The sequence below is a fragment of the Corvus moneduloides genome, chromosome 4 (assembly GCF_009650955.1).
Source record: "Corvus moneduloides isolate bCorMon1 chromosome 4, bCorMon1.pri, whole genome shotgun sequence".
Lineage (NCBI taxonomy): Eukaryota > Metazoa > Chordata > Aves > Passeriformes > Corvidae > Corvus > Corvus moneduloides.
In genome coordinates, this window is record NC_045479.1 from 17,744,507 (window position 1) to 17,772,263 (window position 27,757).

At 42.1% G+C, this 27,757-nt stretch overlaps 2 protein-coding genes and 1 long non-coding RNA gene across 3 annotated transcripts; 1 reads left to right on the plus strand and 2 right to left on the minus strand.

The window, feature by feature from the left end:
* The first annotated feature begins 1,967 nt into the window (after window positions 1-1,967).
* Window positions 1,968-13,051, plus strand: AMN1 (antagonist of mitotic exit network 1 homolog). The gene is made up of 7 exons (XM_032106890.1): window positions 1,968-2,161; window positions 4,659-4,791; window positions 7,033-7,177; window positions 7,537-7,754; window positions 9,161-9,217; window positions 10,124-10,235; window positions 11,535-13,051. The coding sequence occupies exons 1-7, from the start codon at window positions 1,992-1,994 to the stop codon at window positions 11,606-11,608; spliced, it is 909 nt and encodes a 302-aa protein (XP_031962781.1). The 5' UTR covers window positions 1,968-1,991; the 3' UTR covers window positions 11,609-13,051.
* Window positions 13,052-14,603: 1,552 nt separating this feature from the next.
* ETFBKMT (electron transfer flavoprotein subunit beta lysine methyltransferase) lies at window positions 14,604-22,718 on the minus strand. The gene is made up of 4 exons (XM_032106891.1): window positions 22,232-22,718; window positions 19,111-19,557; window positions 16,395-16,525; window positions 14,604-15,620 (listed from the first exon to the last, which is right to left on the minus strand). Exons 2-4 carry the CDS (start codon window positions 19,428-19,430, stop codon window positions 15,256-15,258), a joined length of 816 nt encoding a protein of 271 aa, XP_031962782.1. The 5' UTR covers window positions 19,431-19,557; window positions 22,232-22,718; the 3' UTR covers window positions 14,604-15,255.
* Window positions 17,219-19,104, minus strand: LOC116443062. Its single transcript, XR_004239743.1, has 2 exons — window positions 18,340-19,104; window positions 17,219-18,027 (listed from the first exon to the last, which is right to left on the minus strand). It is a non-coding gene; the product is annotated as an uncharacterized LOC116443062 (long non-coding RNA).
* Window positions 22,719-27,757: the final 5,039 nt, after the last annotated feature.

Consider the following 27,757-nt stretch of genomic DNA (forward strand, 5'->3'; position numbering starts at 1 on the left):
CTGGACAGGGACAACTGACAGGTTGGAGAAATCAGCAGACAGGAACCTAATGAAGCTCAGCCAAGGCAAGTGCAGTTCTGCACCTGTGGAGGAATAACCCCATACACCAGTACAAGCTGAGGCCTCACTCTTTGCAGAGAGTCTATGTTTGAGTGTTTCCTGAGTCACTCTTTATAGCCCGGTGCTTTATCAGTAGTTTCTCACCATGTTCAGGCTGATGTGGCTGAAGACCTTCCCGCAGCTGCCTGCAGTCAAACCAGTGTAAAAGCAGCATGTGTCTGCTCATTGGGATAACCTGATGCTAGCTTGAGATACAGCATAGGTGTGTGAAGTTTGGCAGTTCATGAGCTGCTTCAGAAGCAGCTCCTGAGGTTAGTTAAAGTCACTGGGCTAGTAATTATTTAATTATTTCCAGCTGAGAAGCTACCCTCAGCACAAGACTACCCCTTCCAGATTGACTGATGGAGAAAGTGATGAACTGAGTCTTGTGAAAAATAGGAAGGGAATTGGCTGCTTGTCGGCCAGGCCAACCTAAACCTTGTGTGTTGTTTAGGTTTGTCACTCAGGCACACAGAATATGTCAGTACCACACAGTTTGCTACAGCTTTATCATGTCTCCTGACACCAGGAAAGGGACCTCCAGGGAGGCCTGCCAATGAAACCAGGAGCTTGTAATTCACACATGTGAATTAAAGTATTGACATGATTATAACTGAATAAAATAAAGACTTTAAATTCAGGATAACAGAAGAGCTAAAAATGGGAAGAAAAGTTAGTAAGCAAAGCTGGTAAAACAGGAAGACAAGCAGCTGGATGTAATGTATACCTATACCCCTGTGCCGGGAAGAGATAAGGAAAACTGGCTGGTTTTGCATGAATAGGTTAAAAATATAGTAGCTTGATGCAATGTATACCTAACCACTTGCTTATTGAACACTAACCAAAAAAAGGAAATAAGAAAATGTAGTAAAAATGCTATGTAAACCCACTGAACTCTATATGGAACAGAGAAGCATTTCATAAAGCATGGGCTCTAATGCTTTCTCTCAGCTGGCTTAATAAATGTGTTTTTAACAGACAAAATTGTTTGTCTGTTGACCTTTGTTTCAATAACTGGCTCATGATGACTGAATAGCATTGCAAGAATAAATATTTAATTATGTGCATGAGGTGTCCCAGCCAAATGGGTCACATACAAGCAATTTTTCTTTAGGGGGGTTTATAGCTTTTACCGCAAGTGTATGATTTTAATCATCCAATTACCTACTAATGCATATTTCTAATTATCCAGTCACAAAGTGTATTTTATAGGCCTTGCAGCATCATCACACATCAGCATCCTTGTGGTTTATTTGTTTATCCAGATGTTTCAGCTGCTGACTTAACAAAGTTATCAGGCATCAGCAACAACCTGTGTTTCTCATAGATATGGATCCTTCCGTTAATTTTGTGAAAACAGACGTTTCCTTCTGTTAGTCAATCACTTGGTCTTTTTAGTAGGGGTAGGTGGCAGGTCTTGGGTCTGAAGAGGATGATGCAGTGTTTATTTATTTATAATGCTGCTAACTTTTAAGGACTCTGTGGTCTCAATTTATATCACACCATCTAGGCAGAAATGTAAAAAGGGGGAAAAAGCCCAGAACCAAAGACAAAATTGATTGCAGGACGAAAGAGCTGGCAGACAGCAGGCTCTTACCGCTGCAGATGGATGGAGGTAATAGGAAACCCGCTGCTGTGGAATGACTCCGCTGATGGCAGCAAGGAGGGAAAGGGCCCTTAAAACCATTGTGCCCCTTGCCTGAAGGTTCCCAACCTCCCCTGTACTTCTTCCAGGCTTGGCAGGACACTTTCTCCTAACTGTTAAGCTCTGGAAATGGAGAGTGACAGCCCCGGGTTTTTTGCTGTGGGGTGTTTCAGCGTTCCAAGCCGCTTCGGGAGGCGCTCCCCGCGCAACCCCGGGGCGCTCCAGGGCGGGCCGGGAGCGGGACTACATGTCCCGTCATCCCCGAGCGCCGCCGCCATCTCGGCACCGACCGCCGAGCCGGGCCGGCATCCCCACATTCCCCGCTCCCCGCTGTGTTCCTCGGGCCCCGCCGCATTCCCCGCTCCCCGCCATGAGCTGGGACGGCGCCGGCGAGGAAGTCCGGCTCCTCCTGGACCTGTGAGTGCCGCCCCGACACGCTCCCGCCTGCCCGCCCTGTGACAGGGGCCGGGCCGGGGAGGGGGGCAGGGCTCGGCCGGCCTTTGGCGGCGGCGGCGGAGGGGATGCAGCGAGTGTGGGTGCTGACAGGGTTCGGCAGCGTTCAGGAGCTGCAGGAGAGGTGGCAGGGTTTGTCAGAGGTGCCTCATTGGGAGGAGTTACAGGACAGGTGACAGGGAATGACAAGAGTGACAGGGGTGACGAGGTTTGGCAGGGAGGTAACAGGATGATCCTTGACAGATCCGGATGTGGAGGAGCGGCTGAGGATCCCAGGCTTCACCTGGCCCCAGAGAATCCAGCGAATGGTGTTTTGTTTTGAGTTTTTCTTCATGTTCAGATTTTCTAACACAGTTCGAAGTATTAAAAAGCAGGCATTCTTTATTGCATAGCCGGAGACATCTGGAGGATAAAGTGTCGTGACCCTTTAAAACAAGGTGTTTATTCCATCATGCACATCCATTTTCTTTAAAGTGTAATTCCTGGCTAATACATAAACATCACTTGCATAGAACTAATGTGCATGCATCCACCTCCTATTAGAAGTCCTTTTATGGTCCTAGAGGGTCGTCTGAAGGGGTCTCTGGTGGTCACCGAGTGTCCCCAATGTTGCAAAAGATGACTTTGCCTTGAACTTCTCTTACGGCATGCGCTCTTGCTTCTTGTTACATAACTTTGGCACAAAAGCCACTATATTCTTTATTATCTGTTTATCCACTCGTTCCAGTTACATTTAGCATCCTGTGTGTCTACTTTTTTATTCTTTTAGCTAATTTGCTAGTTAGTCTTTTAATTTCTATCTTGCAACTTCAAGGGGAGCTGAAAATTTCTATTTCCTGCGTTGTCTGTCAATGTCAAATTCCTTTGTGTTCCGGAGGAAGTTAGAAGCAGCACAGGAATAAAATACTTCATTTGAAAGATAAAAGAAAAATAGCTAGCAAAGAGTACAGTTAGATTGTTATTCACACCTTAAAGCACTGAAGATGAGATTATAGTTGCCATGGTGTAGCCAATAAATGTTTTATAGTTTCCTATAAAGTAGAATTACTGTAAAAACCTTTATAATTTAAATGATTAATTGTTTAAACTGCAGATCAGTAATGTAGTATGAGACTATCAACCAGCTTTTTGAAAAGAATGTGATTAATCTTAATAACCATTCAAGCTAAATTTAATATGCCATGGTAAGAGACAGTTCAATGTATCTAGAATACTTGGCATAGCTCACATTGATTTCCATGTATCTGCATTGGGTTTGGAGTATTTTCTGCAAATTTGAACTAAGTAGTTGGTCTAGACTGAGAGGCCTCTTGAAGCATGGCTGCACTAGTGAGACAGGCCCCTGCTTTCTGCTCCCCACGTTGCACAGATCCTGCCTGCGGGGAAGTTCACATCTGTGGTCTTTAGAGATGATAATAAATGGTGTGTTTATTGTCTTTGATAAGAATTTTTTTTTTAGAGGTAAACAACTATTCCTTATTTCTGCAGTCAAGTAAAGGAATGTTGTGTACAGATAAGCTGTTTAATCTCAAAACAAAGAATGTGGATGGGGTAACCTATATATGCTGAGACAGAGCTTGGTACAGGTTTCTCTGTTGGTCAGTCAGCTGAGTTCATCCAGCAGTCACGGAGGTTCTGTGAAGGCATGGAATTCTTGCACATCTTCTCTGCAGGAATGAGTTAAAGGTGTTCGTGGTGTGTGTGCTTAGGTTTATGAGGGTCTCCGCAGGCAAGGCTTGGGTTTAATTGCCCAGATTCTGCTTGAAATCAGTGTCCTCCATACAGTGTCTTCTGCAGTGACCTGCTAGAGGTGCTCTTCCTGCACTGTGTTAACTTCACTGGGGTTTTTTTAATGTGCTTCTGTGCTCTAAATCTTGCTTCTTTCCTGCCTTAAGTATGTGCTACCCGTCAGATTATAAAGCATTAATATTTTGACTTTCTATAGTTTTTAATTGGTGCGAGTTTAATTTCCTGCAGTTTGGTGGCATTCTGATGCCAGACAAGGTTTTGTTGCCTGTAGGGACTCCAGAGCTGTGGTTATACGCTAAATTTAATTTGGCATATCTCCAGGCTGCTGCTGCCCCCTGCACTCAGCCACTTGTCCTGGCAGTGTTGTTTCTGTGTCCTCCGCGTTTTTGTCAAGGGGATTTTCATTCCGATCAGATGCTGAACAGCTCACACTGCAACTGAGAATTTCAGAGACAGCAAGAGGAGGGCACAGAAAAAAGTAGTTGAGGGGCTAATTTTGCCTTCAGTTTCTTGGGGAACCCTTTCACAGAAGAATCAGCTGATTGACCCCAAAGGGCAACAGCTGAATCACTGGTAGCATGTAACAGCTGGAGCTGATAAGGTCTGAGGGAACCATAGCTGGATGCAGAAGATGACATTTTATGGCTTGATTGTTCTAGTTCTAATATGTAATGCCTCTTTTTGACTGTTCTGTAACTTCCCTTTATTTCAGATGCGTTCAGTGTTTGACAAAGAACCTTTCCAGATACTCTGCAGATATTAAGTCGTTGCCACCCAATATAAAGGATAAACTGATTAAATTAATGAGTAGGCAAGGGCAAATAACTGATGCAAATATCAGTGAGGTAAGAACCCATTCAAAACTATACTGTCTGTTTCAGGAGGGGAAAGTGGCCTCTCTAGCGCACCAGTCTGTTCCTCAGTGTAGTGTGTTTCAAGAAGCTCATGCATAATTTATTTTATATATATTATATAAAGGATTTCAGCAACTTGTTAAAATTCTGTTGGTAGAATTCCATTGCCAGTAAGCACACCATCTCCATATAATTTATTTCAGTTTTGGTTCCTTGAAATATAATTATGCCAGAGCTAGAAATTGATAGTTCAGGTTCTCCCATCCCTTTTGCTTACGGTGTGTGTCAGTGTTTCAGTATGACACCAGTTAATGACTTTTCTTCAGCTGTAAATTCAGAGGCACATCTGTTTTGGTATCTGTTCACTGTTATCTTGTTCAGCCTCAAAGGGAGGTATGAGAATTGAGGGAAGCTAAAGGTTGGCCTTGGTGAAACAGAAAATGAATGACTCCTTGTGCATTCCTGCTTTGACCTGTAACTCAGAACAGACAAATATTATCAGTTTCTCTCGGTGAAGCCAAGACTAGAAGCAGAAGCACTGTGGAAAACTTACAAACAAAACAATTTAGCTTTAGATAAAATGATTTTGTGCTTACACAAAGGAAGTTTTTGAGTAAAAAATCAAAGGCCTATGAATTTATCTTATTTTGGAAAATTTGACTGGACAAAATCTGGTTTAAGATATCTTTTCGGTAAGGAAAGATTTCAAAACATCCTAAGAGATTATATAATTAAAGACATGTGATTGTGTGTGTATAGATGCACAAAATCCGTTAGGATATTTTTAGTCTGTAAACAAACTAAAGACCTTAATTTACATACTTTTCTGCTGTCTCTTTCTAAAGTCTGATCTATATTTGTCTTCATTCAGCAGTTGATCAGTGCCTTCTCTTGGAGCCTATTTTCCATGTGACACTGGGAAATTCCGCTCTGGTTCTTTTTTCATGTGTTTTTCCTTTCTCTGTTCCTGCAATTTCTTGCAATTCTAACCTTAGTTGTCATCACTTTCCTTGGGCATATTATACCTTAGCTTTCTTTGCTAGCAGTTTCCCATTTGTTTTTATACATGTCCTTCATGTCTTTTCTCTGTTTTTCAGGGGTTTTTAAAGGATTTTGCTTAAAGTTAAATTTCAGTTGAAATTCTTTTAATCTGAACCTTTGTATAAACTTCTCTTTAATCTCTTACCTCCCTATTCTTGTCCAAATTTGTGTTATCATGCATCTTTTTCCCCCTTATTCTGCTTTTTGCTTGGAGCAGCCATCCACATGCATGCCAAACTCCTTATTCTAAATCCCTTTTACCATAAAGTTTTATAAGGCCATTCAGCATGTGTCCACAGGATATAAACCTGTATTTTTAAATGTCTTTTTTTGTGTGCTGCATCCAGACCACCCTTTGTCTATCAAAAAATGTTATATATTTGCAAAACAGTCCATTTTCCTTGTAGTATCTTTGCTGTACCTTGTTAGAGTGAACAAGAGGAGAAATAGGCCTTTAACAAGCCTGTCAGCTGTGCTGTTATCTTTGCTAGTTTATGGAAATTTATGTTCCTGTCCTTAGGAGTTAAGGAAGGGAGTGACAAGCTGAAGGGAGTATATGGCTATTGTTACTAAAATCTGAGGCCTTCCACTGCTTTGGGTCCAACTTTCATAAATGTTCTCTTGGGAAAGATTTTACAAAAATTCCAATCTAGGTCTTGTGGGAGTGAAAGATCCCATTTGATGAGGATTTGGTACCTCCTCATGGTATGGTAATGAGAGTGCTTGTTTAAGAGCAAAAGTGGGGGGGGGGAGGGGTGAGGAAAACACTCTGGGGGGAAATATCTTTCAAATACCACTCTTATCTGTTATGCAGGTTTAAGGTGGTTTTTTTTTTTTTTTTTTGCACTGCAGATTTCTGCCCCCAAAGTTGTGCTAGCAAGTGTGAGGGTACTGTCCTGGTAGAAGCACTACTGCTAGCAAGTGAACCACCAAGATTGTATTTCCATTGTTTAAGTAGCAGGATTAATGTGTTTCTACTCTGCATGTCACAGAAACAGTTCATAATGTAGGAGCTGAACTGTTGCACAAATAGACCATATTTTCTTTAGATTTGTTAGTTCCTAGGACTGGTAACCCCACCCTCTATTGTGAAGTTCTGCATGATGTCTAATATTACAAGTATTTTATATAAAAATGTAGGTGTTTGATGGCATAGCAGAGTTTGACTGAAATGGTGGGTTTTCATTACAGGTATTGCACCCTGCTGTGGAGTCTCTGGACCTCCGAGACTGTGATATTTCAGATAATGCATTATTGCAGCTTTATAACTGCAAGCAGCTGAAAAAAATCAACTTAAATTCTTGCAAGGAAAACAGATTTGGAATCACGTCAGAAGGTGTGTTATCTGTGCACAGATAACTGGGATCTTATTTCTGGCTTATTTTTCTTATTAGATTGGAATAAACTGCAAAGAAAATATCTAGGGTAAATATTGCTTTAAAAAATGCCCCATGCCACCCCAATACTAATTAAAAGTCTCTTCAGTGGTGTAAATTACAGGCCTAGAGCACTAATTATCTTAGGAGAGAGCTATCAAGTTACTCTTCTGCTAGATATCTGGTAAAACTGTGCTATGCTGAACATGTTTTCCACTTTATCTTAATTATTCCTTCCTCAAAACTTGTTCCAGAGCCTTTGGACATGGTGGTTATGTTAAAGAATGAATAATGCTGTCAAGTGTTGTTTCTTTGGCAGGAGTCATAGCACTGGCCTTATCCTGTCCTTACCTGCGTGAAGCGTCTTTCAAAAGGTGCTGTGATATAACTGACAGTGGAGTTCTTGCTCTTGCATTCAACTGCCAATTCCTACAAATAGTGAACCTGGGCAGCTGCTCAGGCATCATGGATGCATCTCTGCAGGCACTAGGAGAACACTGCAAATTTCTTCACAGTGTGGACTTCTCATCTACTCAGGTAGCTATGGTGGCAATTGGCCCATTGACTTGTGTTTGTTTCTTTTTTAAGATTCTCATGACAAAGTTCAAAGGGGATCTTGTTATCTCTACTCTTGACAAGATTTAGAACCATAGTTTACTTCTAATTTCTCCCTCTTAAGGAAAAGGAAAGGTATATTTTGCTTGTGGTAACTGGAAAAGTACACATTTTGGTATTACAGCATGTATGGTAAAGCAATGACAAACTTTTGTTAGAATCTGCCTAGGGGTTTTTTTTAGTAACTTTACTTAGTGCAGTCATTTTCTTTAAGTTGTAAAGTAATCCAAAATACTCCATTTAAAGAAAGTAGAATCTTGGACAGATTATTGCCTGCTTTCAGTTAGGACAAACTGATGTGGGTAATAATCTAGGATGTCAAACAATTCAAGCCCCTAGTAGGACTAAACACTCCATAATTAAATGATTGTTTAGGAGTGACTGTGCTTTCTGAATGGCTTGTCAGAGTTTTGTTACAAAGTCAGCACTGAAAGAATGACATTTTAAATGTCAGAAATGGCAGGGAAGAGGATTTAACAACAGTATTTAGCATGGGAAGGGGGAAATGAGCTGCAAAAGCAATCCTGTAACATATTTCATAATTACAGTGAGATAATGTAGTGAGGGAAAGGTTTTTTGCAGTAAGTGTGGCATTCAATTGACACTGATGGTGAGTAATTATGTTGAATGTGAGTCCAGTACTGAGCATTCACAATGAAATGTCAGTTCTGGAAAACATGTAGGAGGTTCTTATTTTAGATACTATTCTTCTTTTGATTTTTCCCAAAGTAGGATGTCAAAAGAGTCTTAATATTTCATTTGGTAATTTTTTTTTATTGCCATTTAACTCTTATTTCTCCAGACTTCCTTCATTGCTTTTTTATTTCCTTGCCTCTCTTCCTTTATAGAGAATAGCTGTTTCCCTGTGTCTATTTTAAATGAGATAAAAGCTTCTCAAGTAACTACTAGTTTACACTTTTTTTTTTCTTTACTTTTCTGCTAGGATTACTTCTTTCCCCAACCCAAATTGGTCTAGGTAGAGCAGAAATGCTTTTAAAATCTATAAATTAAAAGTGCTGTGCTCTGACCATATTAGTGTACCCACTGTTAAATGAGACAAGGAAGCTGCAGAAATAGCAGTGACACAGTTGGAAACATCCTTGCAGAAAGCCAGGATGGATCACATGGCAGGAAAATGAAACAGTATTTAACAGAATGAAAAAAAACCACCTTAGATAATTTTCTCTACAAGTTTAGTTGGGAAGAAAATACTGTAGTGTTAAGTGTATTCATTGTTTGCAGGGAGTGAATAAATTAATGCCATTTTTGCTTCCAAATAGCTGTGTTTGAAAAAACTGAGCTTTAATCCATTGTGGTTTTTTCTCCAGGTAACAGATGATGGCGTTGTAGCACTAGTGAGTGGAACTTGTTCAAAGAATTTAAAGGTAACTGACTTAACCTAATAAAAAAGGGATGAACAAAAGAAAATACCTGCATTTTAAAATTATAATTATTGTTATCAGCAGCATTACTTCTGAGGGAGGGTATTTACTGACTTTCATTTCTGTCCTCTTTCAAGATCCTTGGAGTTTATAAATTGGAAAGACTTTCCAATAAGAGAAATTTTTTTATTTTTACCTTCTGATCTCCAGAGTATATTTTACCAAATCCTAATTTCATTAGATTTGATGGTCTTCTTTCTGCATTTTTTTCTTGTATGTTATATTTATTGATTGGTAAGGCAATTTAGAGGAGGGGAAAAAAGTTGGTAATAATCCGTTTATTTATTCTGCTTTTCATCTTTTCCTAGCATGTAGTAGTTGTAGTAGTAGAGGTAGGAGTTGTACAGCTGCAGAGAAATGAAGAAAAGAGCAGGGTTTAGTCTAATCTTGAAGAAGTTCTTTGATTTCTTTTAGGAACCATGTAGGTAAATAGAAATACCAGGAGCTTCAGCAGAGGCTCATAAATCTTTCCTATTTTGGGAAACACCAGAATTTAGTTTGGGTTCTGTTCTCCTGGACAACCAGTTGGTAGGAGAATGTCATAGGCAAAGTGATGGGACTCAAACACCATTCAATCTCATTAAAGAGTTTTCTCAGATGTCTTAAATGGTACATGTGTGTTGGAAAAACTCAGGTTTATGTTTTTAGTTTAGATTCTTCACAGAAAAGCTGTCTTATTTTTCCTTAGGGTATTTTCCTGGTCTGTACAGGACCACATATGAGGTCGATACACAGAGGTCATAATTCCTTCTGGTTGGGGGTCCCTGAAACTGGTTGGGCAAAGGAAAGCTTTGCCTCTAAAATTCTCTGTGCTCTGACAGGCTGCTGTCATTCCTGTTTTCCTGACAGGAGATCCACATGGAGCGCTGTGTGAATCTGACTGATATCGCCGTAGAAGCCGTCCTTACTTGTTGTCCCAAGATACACATTTTTCTGTTCCACGGATGCCCACTGATAACAGGTAGGTCCAATCACACAGGGAGTAAGAAGATAATTAATTACTGATCATACCTTCTTGCTTTCTGAAAAAGCACACTAAGTAATCCCAAACAAACAATAACTTACTAGATAAAATAATCATCGTACACTGAGATTTTCAAAGCAAGGTGAGAGTTTTGCTTTGAGATATGGCAGCCTTCAGAGAGGGGATTTTTTTTTTTGTTTGGGAGTTGGATTTTTTTTTCCCCTTCAGCATGCTGATGAAGACCCAAAGACTTCATAGAAATGTTAGCATCTTAAACACCTGCTCTATTCCAAGAATGTGGAACAGCATCCATTCAAGACACAGTGGAATGGAGTAGGACAGCCTGTGGATATTTTAACTTCTGTTGCTTGGTGATGCTTTACAGTTAGGTGATTGGAGAAAGTGAAACGTAGATTTAAGAGAAACAAAGATTTTAGTTATAGGCTAGCTGTGTTGAAATTAGTTAGAATAAGAAGGAATTTGGGCCCAGCTAGAGTTAATTAAAATAGTTAAGAGAGCTGGACCTGAAATGGTTTTTAAGATGTTAGTAATTGATTACTAAATAATTGATTATTTGTCATTTGTATGTTTGTTTAGCTGTGCTTAGAACGAGGAACAGAAACATTGATAAGCTGGTCTAGGGAACAAGGACAATTACCAATTCCCTCCCTCTGTGAGAACCTATTCAAAAGTCACACAAGAGGAAATTTGGAGGTCACTAAAGTAATTAGGGTTGTTAAAGTTCAGAAAGGTGGAAAAGGTCAAAATGAGGGAGATGAGCTTACTTCCATTTATCTGGGACCACTGACCCAATTCAAGACCACCAATTCAATTTAGAGCACACACGAGGCATGCTTAATGACATTAAAGCTCATTTCCATACGAAGCGGAGAATGGGAGGTGTTAATGTTATGAATATGCATTTGTATTTTGGATATTCGTAACTTTTGTGGATAAATAAACTCTATAACCATTTATACCTTCACACTGCATCTTAGGAAGCTATTCCACACAGCTGTCCAGTGCCAATAAAACATTCACTTTCTAACTCTAAACTGTTAGAGAGTTTTTGTCCGTCTCAGCTGGGTGTTGATATTAGATCAATATTCATATCTTGGTAAATCAAAAGAACCAAGAGGGTTTGGATTACTACAGATGTATCTGAAGTGTGATATTGTGATAGCAAGAGAAGCATAAATGCAGATGTATAATTCCTTTACTGTATTGTGTACCTAATTCCAAACACCACCTCTATATTCTGAATGAGTAACAAGAAATTCTTTTGTTCTTTTTCAGATCGTTCCCGAGACGCTTTAGAGCAACTCATCATATCAAACAAAATCAAGCAACTAACATGGACTGTTTACTGATTATTTATCCTGTACATGTGAGTGTCAAGTTTACAGGTGGGAGAGCTCCTTCAGCAAACAAGCATCTTGGAGAACTAGCTGGTGGCTTCTGTACCACCAGGTTGCATCCCTCCTGCTTCCCACTGGAGGTCTCCGTTGCCATTCTAGTCCTTGCCCATGAGCCTGGACTTCCCCATTGTCTCTCCTTGGAGCCCTGTCTGTCTTGGTATTGATCATACTTCATTAAGAGGAAGGTTAATTTTTAATTAATATTACACAGAATATATTGCTCAGGCTTCCTGAAGTGCTGGATTTGGCTGCTACTTAGTACCCTTTAGCAATTTAGCTACATGTACAAACCCAGTTTAGGTAAGTCTGTGTTCTGAGTTTGTATTCTGGGATGGTACTTGCAACTAAAGTACTGAGCCCAAATATAACATTGACACACAGAAGTGTCTGTAAAGTTGGGCGTTTAATCTAACAAAAATCAACAGACAGAACTGGTGAATGGAGGTGGCATTAACAGCAATACAAAGGTACTTTCAGTAGTAACAAAGAATCTCCTTTCACCATGTGCTTTTGCTAGATCTGGAATAAAAAATGTTGGTACCTTTCTGTTGATGTTACTGATGCTGCAGATTTCTGTTCTTGTTTACCATCAAATACTTGCTGGATTTTTACACATCCAAAATTACAGCCTGTGAATGTGTAAACATAAACCTGCTTTGGAATTGTTATGGTTACTTTTCAAATTTCATAGTACCTATGACTAAGAAAAGGATTTTATATATGGGCAAATATTAATTTGCTCTGGCTTTTGCCTGTGTTTCTACATGAAAATCCTTTTAGAGAACAAAACACTGGTACTCATAAGCATATCTGTGAATGAAATAGGACCAAATGTAGTATCTGAGCACATAAATCTCAGGATGGTAGAGTGTATGTTTTGCTGTATGCAGTTGTTTATATATCCAGTGGCCCCCAGAAACTGAAAAAAATCAATAAATTTATTGTTCAATTATAGTCATATCAAAAAATAATTTTTGAATGGTAGAATGAGTTTATTACATGATGGAGCAGTGCTCTCATCACAATTGTAAGTCATTTTCCTTGGCTTTCTTGAACCAGCATAACCTCTAGTGAGAGTTCTATGATTTCTGCATTAAGCTCCTTAATGCCAGCCATTTTAGCTTTGTAAGGGCATGGAGCACACTGGGTTCATCCTCTGGATCTGGAAGTAGAAGAGTTTAGCTAGGGTGGTCTAACATGGATTTGATGACATTTGGAAACCTAAAGAGTTTAGGCAACCATAAGGAATATGTTTACCATTTAACTCTTGTCATAACCACACTAAAGTATGGCAGAAATAAAGCAGTCTTATATTAATCTATTTAAAGTTCAAGTCTACTTGCATGGAAGGTATTTTTTGTTGCCGATATTAAAGGATATTATGATGTCTGACAATAATCTTGTTTCTTCTGTTGATTATATGGTTTATGAAAGTGCAAGTCCATTTAGAAAAGTTGTTCAGGTGTAAGTAAAAGCATATTTTTCAAGACCAGCGCCTAAATCCCTTACTCTTGGTGCATGTCTCAGCCCAGTGATGAATGTGTTCCTGTGGTCCCTGTGGGTGTAACTGCACCAGTACAAACCATTCTTGCAAGGAGGAGCTGATTTTGCTCCAGTAGCCACAAGCATCTGACAGCTGTCACTGCAGCAAATCTTTGCACCAGGTAAAGGCCTAATAACCTAATCTACCAGATTTTATTTCCTTTGGGGGTTTTTTGCTAAAGAATAGTTTATTGTTATGGCCTGTGGAATCCCTGGGATCAATCAAGGCCCATCATTCCTTTGAACACTTAGACAATAAATCTGTGTTGCACTATTTTTGATATGGCAGCCCGGTGAAACAATGCTACTGCTAACCTCAGTGGCAAAGTTATCCTTTTTCTCCTTGCTAATATAACCTTGGATTTGTCATGTTGAACGCAAATGCAGCTTATACTGTGTCCTTAAGTGTGCCTGCAGATTTACCATCTTCCCCTACAGCTTCTTCTCAATGTGTGACTTAGGGGTACATCCTCACCTGGTGCTTGAAAAGCTGTACAACGCTGCAGCGAGGTAACACTGTGTATTTAGGTTTGAAAGTTTAACGTACATTACTTTAAATCCTTCACCATTAGAGCCTGAGTCTGCCCTTACAGTGTCTAGCATTTGCATAACTCTACTGGAATGTTTTTTGGTTTAGGTTAAATCACAGTAATTTTAAACAAATGTTTACAGGCACTGGGTGAAGTGGAAGAAGAACCTCGTGTATGTGCTTACTGCTTCATATTCTGTATTGTTTGGACATTGTTACTGTTGTCAGCCTTGCAGAATACTCACATACTGTTATAAAGATTAAAGTTTGGAAGTTGGCTGTTTGGATAGTTCTGAAAACTTGTTGGATTGTAGAACCATGTACATCTGACTGTGCTCCTAAACCTCATACTTCATGAATACCATGGTTTTCTGAGTGAGTACCACACACCTTTTCACATTTGTAAGCTTCCACCACGTGACCTGGTCTTGGGATAGTTGTAGGTGCATTTATTAGTTCCCCATCACTGCTTGTTCAATAATTGACTGCTAAAGTTAACAGTTCCTGTAAGACTGCTCTGAAAGCATTGGTTTCTTCTTCAAATGGCTACAGCTACAGCATCTTACCTGAGGATCAGATTTTTTTTTTTGACCATGTTTAGCAGATAAAAGTGATTCTTAGTTGGCAGATAAAACTGAGCATGATTTTGGAGTTTGTCCAGCATCTCCTCAAGGGAAGAGCAAAATAATTATATCAGACTTTTATTCCCTGTTTTTATTTAGTTACCCTCTGTTTGTCACAGAAGTAAAGATTTCTTCATCCCTCAGCAGCTTCCCAAGATGGCAGATTGCCTGGTTTACCCTTGCAAAGGGTAATGTAGGAAACGTAGATCATTTGACCCCACTCTCGAGAGGATGAAGTTATCCCACAGCTGGCACTATTTAGTCACTTTCTATTTATTAAAGCTTTTACATTGGCTGGCAGTCAAGAAGCAGAGTTTATATTTGGGTGCAACTCCTACATAATCACTCTGGCAGTTTCAAGGAAGAGGAAATTTTTATTAGAGAGGAAAAGGGGGAGATTCAAATTAGTTACTTTGACATTCAGAGATATCCAGAAAAAGAGCAAGGCACTTTAAGTTGAGCATATTATGAGCTAATATAGTGGAGAATTTGATGAAGGACAGCAATAATTTTCTCTGTAAATAAGCTGCAAAAGCCTGTGGCAGCAGTGCAGTAGTCCTTCAGCCACAGCCCTGTCCCCACAGCAGTATGCTGGACATCCAAAACATTTCACAGTAATGTCAGCAAGACACAAATATACATGAGAAACATCAAGCATGCAAACTCTTACATGGAAGTTGTCTGTAGATCTGCACTTCAGTTGCAGGCCTCTTTGAACACAGTTTGCATGTAGCTTTTACCTCAAATTGAGCAAAAGCCTCAGTGAGTATGACTGAAATCAGTCCACTGAAGGTACAGTAATCTGCTTCACATTAACAAATAACATTCCCTGCTTAATTTCCATTTTCATTTTATATACCTGCAAAAAGCCAACCAAGTGAGACAAAATCTCATAGAAAGCCAGCTCAAGAGTCTTCTAAGCTGTTTGAGGGTTGATAACTCCAGACGATACTTGATGTTAGCCCGTAGTTTTCTTGTCTAGTACACTCAGGAAGTGAATATTCTATAACTTTGTGTAGCTGACTGTGAATGCTGTGGCTTAAAAACTGATGCCTGCCAGGGTCACCAATCAGCACTTCAGTCTGGTGTATCCTGATGCACTTCTGCAGCCAGTGATGCAGCCCATCAGCAAGCTGTTCATCATAAAACATATCTCCTAGAACTATGAGGTCCCAGTTGCCAGCATCTGAATTAATGATGTTCTTAATGGTGATGGGGAAGGGATTCAGGTGGTTCAGTTCACAGTTCAAGATCATTGCCATTCCTGCAACTGAAGAAAAGTCAAAGGAAAATTAAAGTTACATTTTAGGATTCTGCCATTCAGCCCCTTTACATATTTCTTTGACACATTTTTCAATTTCATCTCTCAAATATTTTTGTTCATCCTATCTAGGGGGCTTCCACAGCTTTCATTATGAGTCAAAATCTAGCTTGAAGTGATGAAAGTTTATCCTCATTACACCAAGACACGGGGAAGAACTATTCCTAGGATGGATACCAATGGAAATCAATCATTGATTGATGACTTGAAGTAGAATATAATAACTGCCTTAATCTATGGATATACTTCCTTCCTAACTAATGAGTAATTCAGTTATGAAGAAACTGTATTCATAAGTCAATTATGGAAAGACAAAGTCTAGAAGAAAAAGGCAAAATCTAGGCCCTGATGTACATGAAAGCACAGGAAAATGCTATGGTTCTACAGGGAAGTCAACTTGCTGCTTTTGTGCTTGGAGTTCTTGTCCAAATCATACTCTCATATGTTGTCCATACTCCAAACCATTCTCCTACTGTGATGGTATATGGACAACACCTGACAGAAAATCTGCTGTTCTAAGGAGCTATGGAACCATACCTGGGCCAAGAGAGGCTGGTACAACCCAGCTTCCAATACTGGCAAAATCCATTCCTCTTTTTAGCATTCTTAGGATTCTGTTTGGAACTTGAATTTCTCCCAAATGGAGCAAAGAAAAGTCTGTGTTAAAGGTGCTTTAAAAATTAGTAAATATCTTTACACAGAGATGAAAAAAAAAGGCCTTACTAGGGTCAATGTCATTGGCAAGGACTTGGGATGCACCACTCATCATAGCAGCTATTGCTGTTGCTCCACATCCACTTCCAAGATCCAGAACCGATCGCCCTTTAACCACATGTGGATTATCTAAAATATACCTGAGAAATAAAAGCTGTTAAAGCAGTGCATAAGATCATGCAAATTTCTCAGGTTTACATTACACTGCATGAGAGTTTCTTGCCAAACATGTAATGAAGTGTGGTACCTTAACACTATTCCACATGTGCAGCTGCCACAAAGCTCCTTATTTGTCTCTGATGATATAAAAAAATCAAGAACCATCATTTTTCTCCCTTATTCCTCCCCCACCCACAAACAAAAAGAAATTCAGCCAAGTAAGCAACATTTTATGTCAATCAGATCCTTCTCTGACAGGTGAGCTTATCTGTTATGTAGACATAAACTGGTAAGTAGACACTTCTAGGTAACTAGAATTCATCAGAATGCACAAGAAATAGTAAAGTAAGAATTTGTAGAAATTAAAAGCAATCTGACTGAACAAACATGATGTATTCACACTGAATATGGTGCCCACCCATCAACCTGGAACACTGCTTATGCAATTGCTTGGAAGAAGAGGAACTTCTCCTCTTTATTTTCCTGAGCCATGCAGACAGAGATGCAAATACTTTGAGACTGCTTAGCATTGTTCCTGAGTAGCAACGAGAAAAAGAGCTGTGGTGAGCAGAAAGGGGATCTTCATCTAACTGCTGACACCTGCCAAGAGAAATCCTGAGAAACCTTTAGGCTGGAAGTGGAGAACTGACAGAAGGCAGGCACCAGTTATTGTTAAATACTATGAATCATAATATAACCATTGCAGAGGGTTCAGAACTTTAACGACTGCCTTGAAATTCAGTTGGCTGCAAAGGGGAAAGGCCCATGTTTCAGGGAAAAGAGCCCTGGGTAAAATGAATTACTGCAAACTGCCATAATTTTGCTACCAATTTCCCTAACTTCTTTTGAAGTAGAAACAAGAAAGGGTTCTACATTTGTGTTCTCTTCTGACAGGGAGAGTGATGGCTGACTCTTCAAACAGGGCTACTGATAAGCAGGGCTTTTGCAGGGGGATTCCAGGGCAGATAACTGTAACAGAAATGTTAAGACTGGTGTACATTGGGAATGGATGCATGGAAATGTCTGGGCCTGGCAGCATGAGCAGGAATGGCACCAAAAGGCCTAGGAAGAGTGTCAAGTGCAGGACATTGGTGTTGAGGCTCAGCATCTCAGATGTTTAGCAACATTCCCCTAAGGCCATCACTCCTCTAAGGACAGCCCCTAGTTTACCAACAGGCCGTGGGATCTCCACAGAAGTGCTCTGTTTCTCCTTCCTAGGGGCTCTGCTTGGATTTGCCATGACTTTCCATTAGTAATTTGTGTAGGGCATGATGTGGCCCTAATGCTGCAAATGCCTTGTTCCCAAATGAGTGGTTACTGAGTTAGTGCTGCTGATTGTGGTGACTCAGGACAGCTGGATGCTGCTGTATCTCCTGGCACAGTGCACACAGTGTCTCTGCCCTCCTGGGTTAAGGAGCGATCTTGGGTTACACCAAGAGGAGTAGCTTGAAATAGGAGACTCTTGATGCTGTGGAAACGCCAGCTGTGAAAGGAGGACAGTTATGGAGGCAACCATATGTTCTCATGCTCCCTTTTTACTCTTCCAAATTACGCAGCTGATTTCTGACATTTCTTAGTACATCAAACCAGTGCATAGACAGAGAGTAAGACAATAAAGTAGTGAAATGCCAGATAATTATTATTGCCACCCAAATATCTGAGCATATGAATCATATGATAACAAAATGTAGAGATTAACTTATCTATTTTATTTACCCCATGTTTAGAAGCACTCTAGTTCATCTATATGGCAGGATAATCAACTCATAACTTAACAGTAAGACTCATCTTTTACCTGGTCCAACTGCCTTCTTATTTATGCTTTCTTGCAGAAAAACACTAATGCCCCAATTCAGATTCTTCCCTTTCATCTACGTGGGGACTCTGACAGCTTGTTCTCTGCTGTAAAAATTAAGATTTTTTTTTCCTGGTGTTTAAAGTGAGAGATTTGATTTTACAAAATAAAAGAACTCTTAACTACTTCTTGGGAATCGGGAACATTAAAGACATTTTGGCAGTCAGTGGCCAAAATCAAAATGTGGCTTCTGATGTGACTAAAATCCGCAATAAGTCTCAACAATAAAGCTACTGAAATCCTAGATGAGGAGAGTGATTCAGGCTAAACAGCACTCCAAGTGCATCAGCATTAAACTATTTTTCTCAACAGATCAGAAGCACATCCATACTCCTGTCTGTCTCCAACAAAAACCCACACATGTTATGACAAAACAGCAATCCTCTTGTTTGGAGTGATAGAATTAAACACCTCACCAGGTTTTGATGACAACTGCACAGCCCTTCCATGGATCCAAATTCAGCCCCATTGTCAGCAAACGCATGGCCACTGAATATAACAAGTTTCTACTTAAAAGATACAAGTTATTTTACACAGCAGGTGCTGGAACTCGCTGCCAGCCAGCAGAAATTGGGACACTCCAGTATAAGCAGAGAGGAGATAATGCACCCATAATAGCAAACACACATCACTAGGAATTGCTACAATCAGAGCCAGGTCTGACATCCTGGCACACTGGAATTACCAGCTGCGGTGAACTGTGCTGCGTACCTGGAGAGGGCTTGGCCTCCTGGCCAGTAAATTGCCCAGAAGGGGTCCCCATAAGGCCAGAGATCAGGTTTTTCTCTCCAGAACCTGCAGCGAGGGGTGAGGAGGCGCAGCCGGATCTCTGGTGTGAGGTGCCCGCTGTTGGTGACCTCAGTGTTCTCCTCCAAAAACGCTCTCACCTCGGGGTCCAGAGACTTGCCTGCGCTCCAATGGCAGCAGCGTTTCCAGCGCAGAGAGGGGCCTCCCCTCCTGCTTCTCCAGACCTTGCCAAGGGCGTTCTGCCTGCCCAAGAGGAGCAGCCTCTTCCAGCCACGGAAGGCCATGCTTCCCCAAGGACACCAACCTTCCCCAGGAGAACTCGGAGCACAGCTTATCTGAAGCAAGTGATGAGGCACAAAGCTTGAAACAAACTCACAGGGTGTTGTTTTTGATAGCGATGGATGACAATTCCTGAAAGGAGAAAACCACTATGTGAGTGATGTTTCTTCAGTGACTTCAAGGTTTGCACGACCAGGGACTTTAAGAAGAGGAGGTCCCTGTGCTCTTGTGCCCATAAACACATGCCTTGCCCTTGCCCAGTCTTAAACCTGAAAGAAGTGGTATTCAAGGAGGAAGATATCAAGGCATCCATTCAGAACTCTAAACTTATCCAGTGAGAAACAACCAGTTAGTGGGACAGCTGATAGAACTAAAAATTAACTGTGCCACCTTTTAACACATCTCTCCCTCTGCCCTGAAGATATACACACAGCAATCTACTCCCATTTAAGGTTCATCCACTGAATCTTCAGATTTTACAGGAAGACTCTGGCATTGCAGGGCCTGTGGACATAGCAATGGTTATCAGTAGGTAGTTTGAAGAGACACCATTAATTACCAGTTTTATAATGGTGATGAATCTTTTATACAAAAGCATCTTTTTAAAGGCAAGCAATTAAAGGATTTCCTCTCTCTCCCTAAGATTTATCGATCAAGCTCTAAAATTGGTAAAAATAGAAAAAAATCCCCAAACCTGATCTTAACCAGAGTAGTCCCAATTCATTGCATATCAGTCTGTATTTTAAAGGATTGGTTAGTCTTATGGTGCAATAGTCTCATGTGGATGCTGTCAGCTGTAGAAGAAAGCAGACCTCCATCCCTGTAGCCCACTCTGAGAAACTATATAAACATGCTCCAAGCTGTATGAAGAGAGACACGGAATCCAACACATTTAAATCAAGTTTTTAAAAGGTGATGCATTCAGACTGGACAACCTTCTCACACCACTCAAGGTGTGCAGTACATTTCACAAAAGCAGTGAAGGAGAATGAAAGATTGGTATGTCAGAGTTTCGATTCATTTAAGAAACAAGAGAATGGAGAGTGGAGAGCCACAGCACTGCATTGAGAGGCAAAGGAAGAGCCTCTCAGCACTTCATCACCAAACTTTCCTCACCCGCCATCTCTTGCAGACCCTGGGCCTTTCCTATTCTGATCCTGCAAGTACACTCACCAAGAAGTGGTCTGAAGGGAGAGGAAATGTTTTCTAGCCTTCCTGCTTAGATCTCCTTCACCCATCCTTTAGTATTTCCATACCCTTTTTCCTTCCCCACCTTGCTCTCTAATTTCTTTTCAATAACTCAGACTTCCTTGCTTCAGGGCACAGCTTTTGAACCTCCCCTGAGACTGATGACCAGAGAAGCATTTCAGGCCTGTGCTCCCACAGCAGTAAGACTACAAGTACAAACAGACAAGAAACTGAACTCATTGTTTTGCAATTGTTTTCTCTCTTCTGGAGGTTTTCACAAAACAGCAGAATGATGCATGAAGAAAAACAACTTTCATCCCACCCCTGACAATTTTTTACAACAAAAGAATCATGGACATCTTCACCATTTGAGAGCTGTGCAGGTTGTCCTTAACTAGACAAAGGGACAACAGGAAGAATATGCCAATGAAACAGTCTTAACACTTTGTATTTCATTAGATCAGTTTTTCTTTATTTGTCTGTATCTTTAGAAAAAATTCACACATTTTTAGTGGTATTTTTGTTGTGTGCTGGCCTCTGCTTTAAGTACTGGCTTTAGTTTCATCACTTACTAAAACATTAAGCTGTGAACTTCACACTTTGTTGTTTAGGCTGATACTCTCACTAAATCTTTGTTTAAATCATTGGCTAAAGGCTTTATGTTTCTATTACAAATAAATACACAAAATCAAACATTTTGCATTTTTCCACACTGGAGAATGCCATTCAGCAGAGTCCATGTAATTAATGAATGCAATTAGCAAATGCCTTCCTTCTCGAAGGCAGAGCTCTATAATCCTCATCTGCCTAAGGGAAGCATGATGTTAACTGCAATCAATCGGAGAGATAAATCTTGTCAGCAAATGCTGTATGCTGGCTTTTCTCCATGAATTGCTGCAAATTAGCAGGTCTGAGATTCTGTAGCGTTTATTTTGCATGGCCTGTCACGATGGTTACTCTCCTGAAATTAATCATCGGTAGAGAAACACCTGCCGAGAGCTCTGTGCTCAAAATGCCAAACTGAGCTTAAGCGCATAGTGAGGGAAGGCATCAGGATGGATATCCCTGCGTTTGACACTCCTGGCCCACCTGTTTTACTGGGAATAAAATCAGGATGAATAGCAGGATGGATAGCCCTGCATTTGACACTCCTGGTCTGCCCATTTTACTATAAGTCATAGTATCAGGGGGCAAGGAGAACTTGGACAAGAAGAAAAAAACGTAGCCAAACCCACAAGAAAAAACCCACCTCCAAACCAACCCCCCCCAAAAAAACCCGAACCCCCAAACCAACCCGCAATTTCTACGCAATTTATGTTGGGTTTTGTTTTTGGGTTTTTTTCAGGCAGCAAGAGCCTTCCAAAGCCCAACCACACCGCCCCACTTCCCCTCGGGGGGTGCCAGTCCTCCCAGCGCCCGCTCCTGCGACGGGGGCAAACGCCGCCCGCACCGCGGGCCGAGCGGCCGGCGCTGCCCCGCCGCCATCGCCACTCGCGCGGCGCTGGGCTCCTGCGGCAAAGCCGCCGCAGGCCTCGGGAGCACGGGCAGCTCCCGGCCGGGGCAAGGGGAGGTCCGGGCCCGCTGCCCAGCCCGGCCGGAGCGCCCGGCCCACACGTACCTCCTGCTGCTGCTGCCGCCGCGCTCCCGGGGCCGCGCCGGGCCGCGCTCCCGCCCGCCCTTAAAGCGGCAGCGCCGGAGCGCCCGGCACCGCCGCCGAGGCCTCGGCTGGTGCTCGGGCCGGTTCTCTTTCCCGTCCTGCAGTGCCTGCCCCGCTCCGAGTCCGGAGCCCTGCTCGGTGCCGTTTGCTTGCTCCGCTCCTAGTGCATTTGAAAGGCTTTTCTAAAAGACTTGCGTCAATGTGAACTAGCCCTGCGTTTAAAAGCGTTGATAAAATCCACGCGGGAAAAGGAGCGATAACATACATCCGCATCAGACAGCAGGGAAAATAAGGGGTTTTTTTCCCCTTTGCACATCAGATCAAGGGCTCTGTCAACCCGGCGTGGCCCAGAGAAAGCTCTCCAGCCTCTTGGAGACAGCAGCAGCTACCACAGGCAGCAGCCACCGAGAGAGCGCCCAGTGCCGGCTCTGCCCCTCGGGCAAGCGGGACCTCTGGCTCCTTCTCTGCATGTTCCTGTTCCACCTGCTCCATCCGTCCCGTTCATATTGCTGCTGCTCCAAAGAGCCCTTCGTTTCTCTCCCCAGACCCTCTCCGCTGTGGGCAGGGGGGGGGGGCTTCCCTCACGGCACCGTGTTGTTGCTGTCCCTCAGGAGGGCACAGCTCTGTGGCAGGTAATCACTCGACACACCGGCACCTACAAACACTGGTGTTTCCTCCGAGGCCTCGAAGGGGCCACATTTTCATATGGCAGTGACTGTGACCCATTGGTGCTGGACAAGGAACCAAACCCACCTGCATCCCCTCCAATTCCCTAAGGTTTCTGACCTTCACAGAGAGATCCCCCCCGAAACGGGCTCGCTTCCCTCCGAGACACCTGCGACTCCCTAACAACTCCCACCTAGTCTCTGCCCCATCTCCAGTCCCATCTGCTCCCTAAATCTGGGATTTAGGGAATATCAGCAGTTTCCAACAGGAGTGACAGATGGGGGTTCTCTAGCTTCCCTATGGGGCAAAGTGTCCCAAATTTCTTGCGCTGCGTTTTGAAAAGGCTCTTGTGCATTGACCGGGGTGATGATTCTGCAGCACTTGGGGCGCCAGGGATTTAAACCTGGCGATTCCTCAGCCCGAGCCTGGGTCTGCCCAAATCTCTGAGGTTACGAGGCCATCTAGTGATCTGCAAGCTTGTTACAATTAGAATGTACTCTCCACAGTGGGAGAGCTCGTTGTAAACCAGGATCTCTTTAAATGCGGATGATCCGCAGTCTCCCGAGAGAAGGTGACCCCACCATGCTGGGCTGCAGAGTGACCAGGACCCAGTCCTCCTGCCACGTGAAGGAGCCTGAAATCCACAGACATGTTAAGCTACAGGAATACTTGCATGCCTTTTACTCTTCTGAAGCAGAACCCACACTCAGTCTTTTTGGAAATGATCCCTCGAATTGTAAAAAGGTGGATCTTCGTGGTTTAAGCTCAAGGAAGGACATAATTTCTTGGAGCCCTTAGGGGAACTGTGAAGTTTCAAAGGTCTTTCAGCGGCTCTTGCTGGTCCTCTCCAAGAAGGGAGACACTGGAAACACTCGTAACAGCCAAAATTGTGAATAAAACATGGAGGGTTGTGCCCTCTAGATACTCACCACCATGCTAGGAATAAAGAACTCAATAATGTAACAGGGAAAACATTATCAACATCAGCTCAGGATGCCATGTAAGATGTGGTACCAGGATGCTGACAGGTGATGATACAGCTCTACCTTGCGCATTGTATTTTATGCCTGACATGGTTCTCAGGGAAGCTTTTACACTTGGATCTCCAGCCTCTTTGATTGATATTGTAACAAGTATCTTCTCAGATCTAGTTTTTCTGAACATCTGTTATATGATTTTACTCAGTAGCTATGTGAACCTCAGTGAAGTCACTGCTGTCTAATACAGACCAACATCCTACTTTAAAAGGCAGTTAAAAAGGATAGAATCATAAAATCACAGAGTGGCTTTTGTTGGAAGGGACCTTAAAGATCATCTAATTCCAGCCTCTCAAAGAAGTTGTCTGGCTGCTCCCAGCTGAGAGATCTCTTAGGTGAAAAAGGAGGGGTAAAGTCTTTGCTTCCCAGTAACAGTGGCAGGGATGTTAAAACCAGAAATTTTTCTCATTTAACAACAAATAATTAGTTATGATTGTACAGATTCCTAGCACGACATAAGAAAGCCCCGATACCAGTGATAGCTGCCATGCCTCTTGTGAAAGTCTAGGTGAACCACTTAGCCTTTCAGGACAAACTTTGTGGTGATTATTTCAGCAAAGTAGCAAAATCTGTCATCTGTGAGAAAAAGAGTTTAATTTCCAAAGGCTTTTTGCTTTAGATGGTGACATCTTAAGGATTTCTGCTGCAATTTCTGGTGTCCTATGCAAACTACCAGAAGTGTGCTGGAATTTGCTCTGAGGACAAGGACGTCTTTGATCACCACAGAACATCAATTTGGTGTATCATGGAGGAGTGCAACACTTGCAAAATGCAGTTGTAGAGTAGCACACAGGGGACTCCTGCGTGTCCAAGGGAATTAGGGCATTGCTGGCTGACGATACAACTGCCCAAGTGTCTGGGGAAATCTTGTTCGAGCCAATTAATAACAAAGAAATGGAGCTGCCCAAGGACAGAGAGGAGGGCAAGGCAGAGAGGAGCTATGTTCACATTAGCAAGCCCACAACTCGGGAATCTTCACAGATACAAAGGTTAAACTCAAAGAAAGGCAGGCCAGTGGTTTGGCAGCCAGGTGATCTCCCCAGGTCGCTCTTTCTCTTCCAGCCAGTACAGGTGACAAGGCCAGCTGCTCCAGTTTGCTGTGGTGAAAACACCTCGGTGGAAATTCACCAAGGAGAAAATGGATGGATTCAGGATGCTGTTGATTTGTAAAAAGCATTCCAGCAACTCAGTGTGAACAGTCAGGATTTTTGTACATCAGGATCAATTTGTGGTTGCCCAGAGGAAGCAAGTCATTATCAGAGTGTAGCTGGTGCAAGTAGCTAAGGTAAAATTGAAGGTGAGAGCTGTGGCTAGGTAAGGGAGAGGCAATTCAGTTATTCTGTCGTGCCTTCAGCTACAATCCAATTTTAGAATAATAGTACATCTTTTGCAATTGAAGAATAGACATCTTAACATAACAACAATCACATATTACCTGTGATGTGTCTTGAAAGCACTATATGTGCTTTTCATAGCATTACCTTCCCCCTTGCCAGCTGCATTGGGTTAGGAGCAGGAAGTAGCAGCAGCTAGCAGAGGTGAAGACATCAAGCACCTTCTAGCAGTGGAGGCAAGAAGGGGAATTTGTAAGGTGCAGCTATTTTTCAGAGTGAAGGTGGGGTGATGAAGTGAGGAGAAACTGTATTAATCTGATCTTTGTGCTGCTGTAGTTTCAGGTTTTCTGGCATAGAAAATCTCTCCTCTGTGAGAGCCTTGATGCTAAGAGTGAGAAGTTGAAAACTATTATCTCTGAGCTCATTCTTGATTTTGTCTTTTGTTCATGTCTGTGATTAAAGTATTCTTGGCCTTAGCTGGCTGGATTTATTCATGAGCAGTCAGACACAAGAGTATTTTTATAGCATGAATGAAGATTGGAAAGATGCACAGAGTTAGGTGGCTTGTGCTTCTCTTTAGTGTATTTTTGGATAATTTTTTTCCTCTTAAAACTAGAGGGTTGATATTTTCAAGCCCTGTTTTTGAACAGTTGAAATCTCCTTGAGCTAATGGGACTTTGGCTCTTCAGCAATGACCCTTGGGCTCCTGAATTTCAGGTCCCAGCAATATTTTGTGACAATCAGCTGAGTAATGGTCATGCCTGGCATCAGAGCACTCATTTGTTTGGGGTTTTTATCATTGTTTTTGGTGGGTTTTGTGTGAGTGCTCCTGCAAAGCCCTGAAGGATGATGAAAGCTGAGTGTATATGGGCAGCTGGGGAAAAAGGCTGCTTAGGCACCATGGAGTGTCTCTATTAGGTCTCCAGGCAACAGGTAGATAAGTATTGCTGAATGATACAAAGACATTCTTCATGACCTCACCCCTCCTGACTTCCTGGGACAGTAAAACGCATCCCATCTGCCTTCCCTGTGGCTTTGTCCCACATTCCCTCCACGTGTGATGGACGAAGGGCGATATGCAAATCTCATTATTTCAGTGTATTTATTAGTCCTTAGCTCCTCCCAGACAGGCAGAAACAGTGTCAAAGACCAGAGCTAAGGCAACACTTAGTCTGGAGAATGAGATCATGACCACCAGCTGGGGCCCTAATGCAAGGGATGCTTCCTATGCTTGGCTCTCTTTCCTGCTGAGTAGGCTGGATTCACTATTGTGTTTAAACCTCTAATTCTTCTTCTGACTAATTTCTTCTCTTTTTTCCAGGTAGAGTAATTGATCCAGCTTGTTCCAGAAACAAATTCTGAAACCATAGTACCTTTGGTCATCTGATTTTAAGGATCATGCTGACAGCCACTGGTGCCAAGGCATAAGGTAAGTAAATCAGGCTTTCAAGGAGCTGCATCAGTTCACAGCAGCTGATTTGATTTTGCAATTCAAAGGTTTTGGTTTTCCACTGGTGTTCAGAGCCTGGCACCAGCAGAGCTCTTCCTTTCGCCTTCCACATGGTAGTCTGCCAAAAAATTGGACCTGGAGACAGAGAAAACAATGGAGATCTGAGACAGACAAATAGACAGGTGGTGCTTACTCTCTAGAGCATCTAGAGGAAGCTCTTTGCTGAGGACCTGATACAATAGGCTTCCTCTTTTAGCTGATGTTTGCTATTGTATTTTGGGAGGGTGGCAGGGTCCTCAAGCAACTTAGTTGTGAGTCAGGGTCATGCTATGTCGGGACCTGTGCTATTCATTATTTTGCATTAATATCCAGAGGATATGGAAAACAAGTGATACCACTGCAAGGAAAGGAATGGACAAAAAACTCCCCTGCAACACCAGCCAGCTCCCTCACACGATGAACAGGGTGAAACTGAAGTTGGATGTGACCAAGGACAGAATAGCTACTGTTTATGCAATGGAGGCATGGAAAGGTCATAAGGGGCTGAAAAAATTTAGTCTTTGAAACTCCTCTCAATTTTCATTGGTATCCTACAAAGCGTTAGCTCCACTGGCTTTCCCATCCATGCTTATGCAGCATATCCTCTAAAATGGGGTGTTTGGCATACCTGTCCTTCAGGATACAGGCAACTCTGTCACTTTTACATCAATAGATTTCAAACACACTTGTGAACAGATGAATCAGTGGGATTGAGGATTTCAAAGGTCTTTTCCAATCTAAACAATTCTATAGGGTTGGTTTACAAAACAATTCAAGCTGACATAGCCTGTATATAATGTCTTCGTGTATTTTAAGCTTCTCCAAGTTCAGTGTGTTGGCAGTACACTGCAATTTCTTTCCCTGCAGCAGAGGACATGGTGCAGTGACACCCAAATGGCTTGTTGGGAGCAGGCTTGCTTCCAGCTGGACCTGTTACCTGCAAGGCTGGGCAGGTTGCACG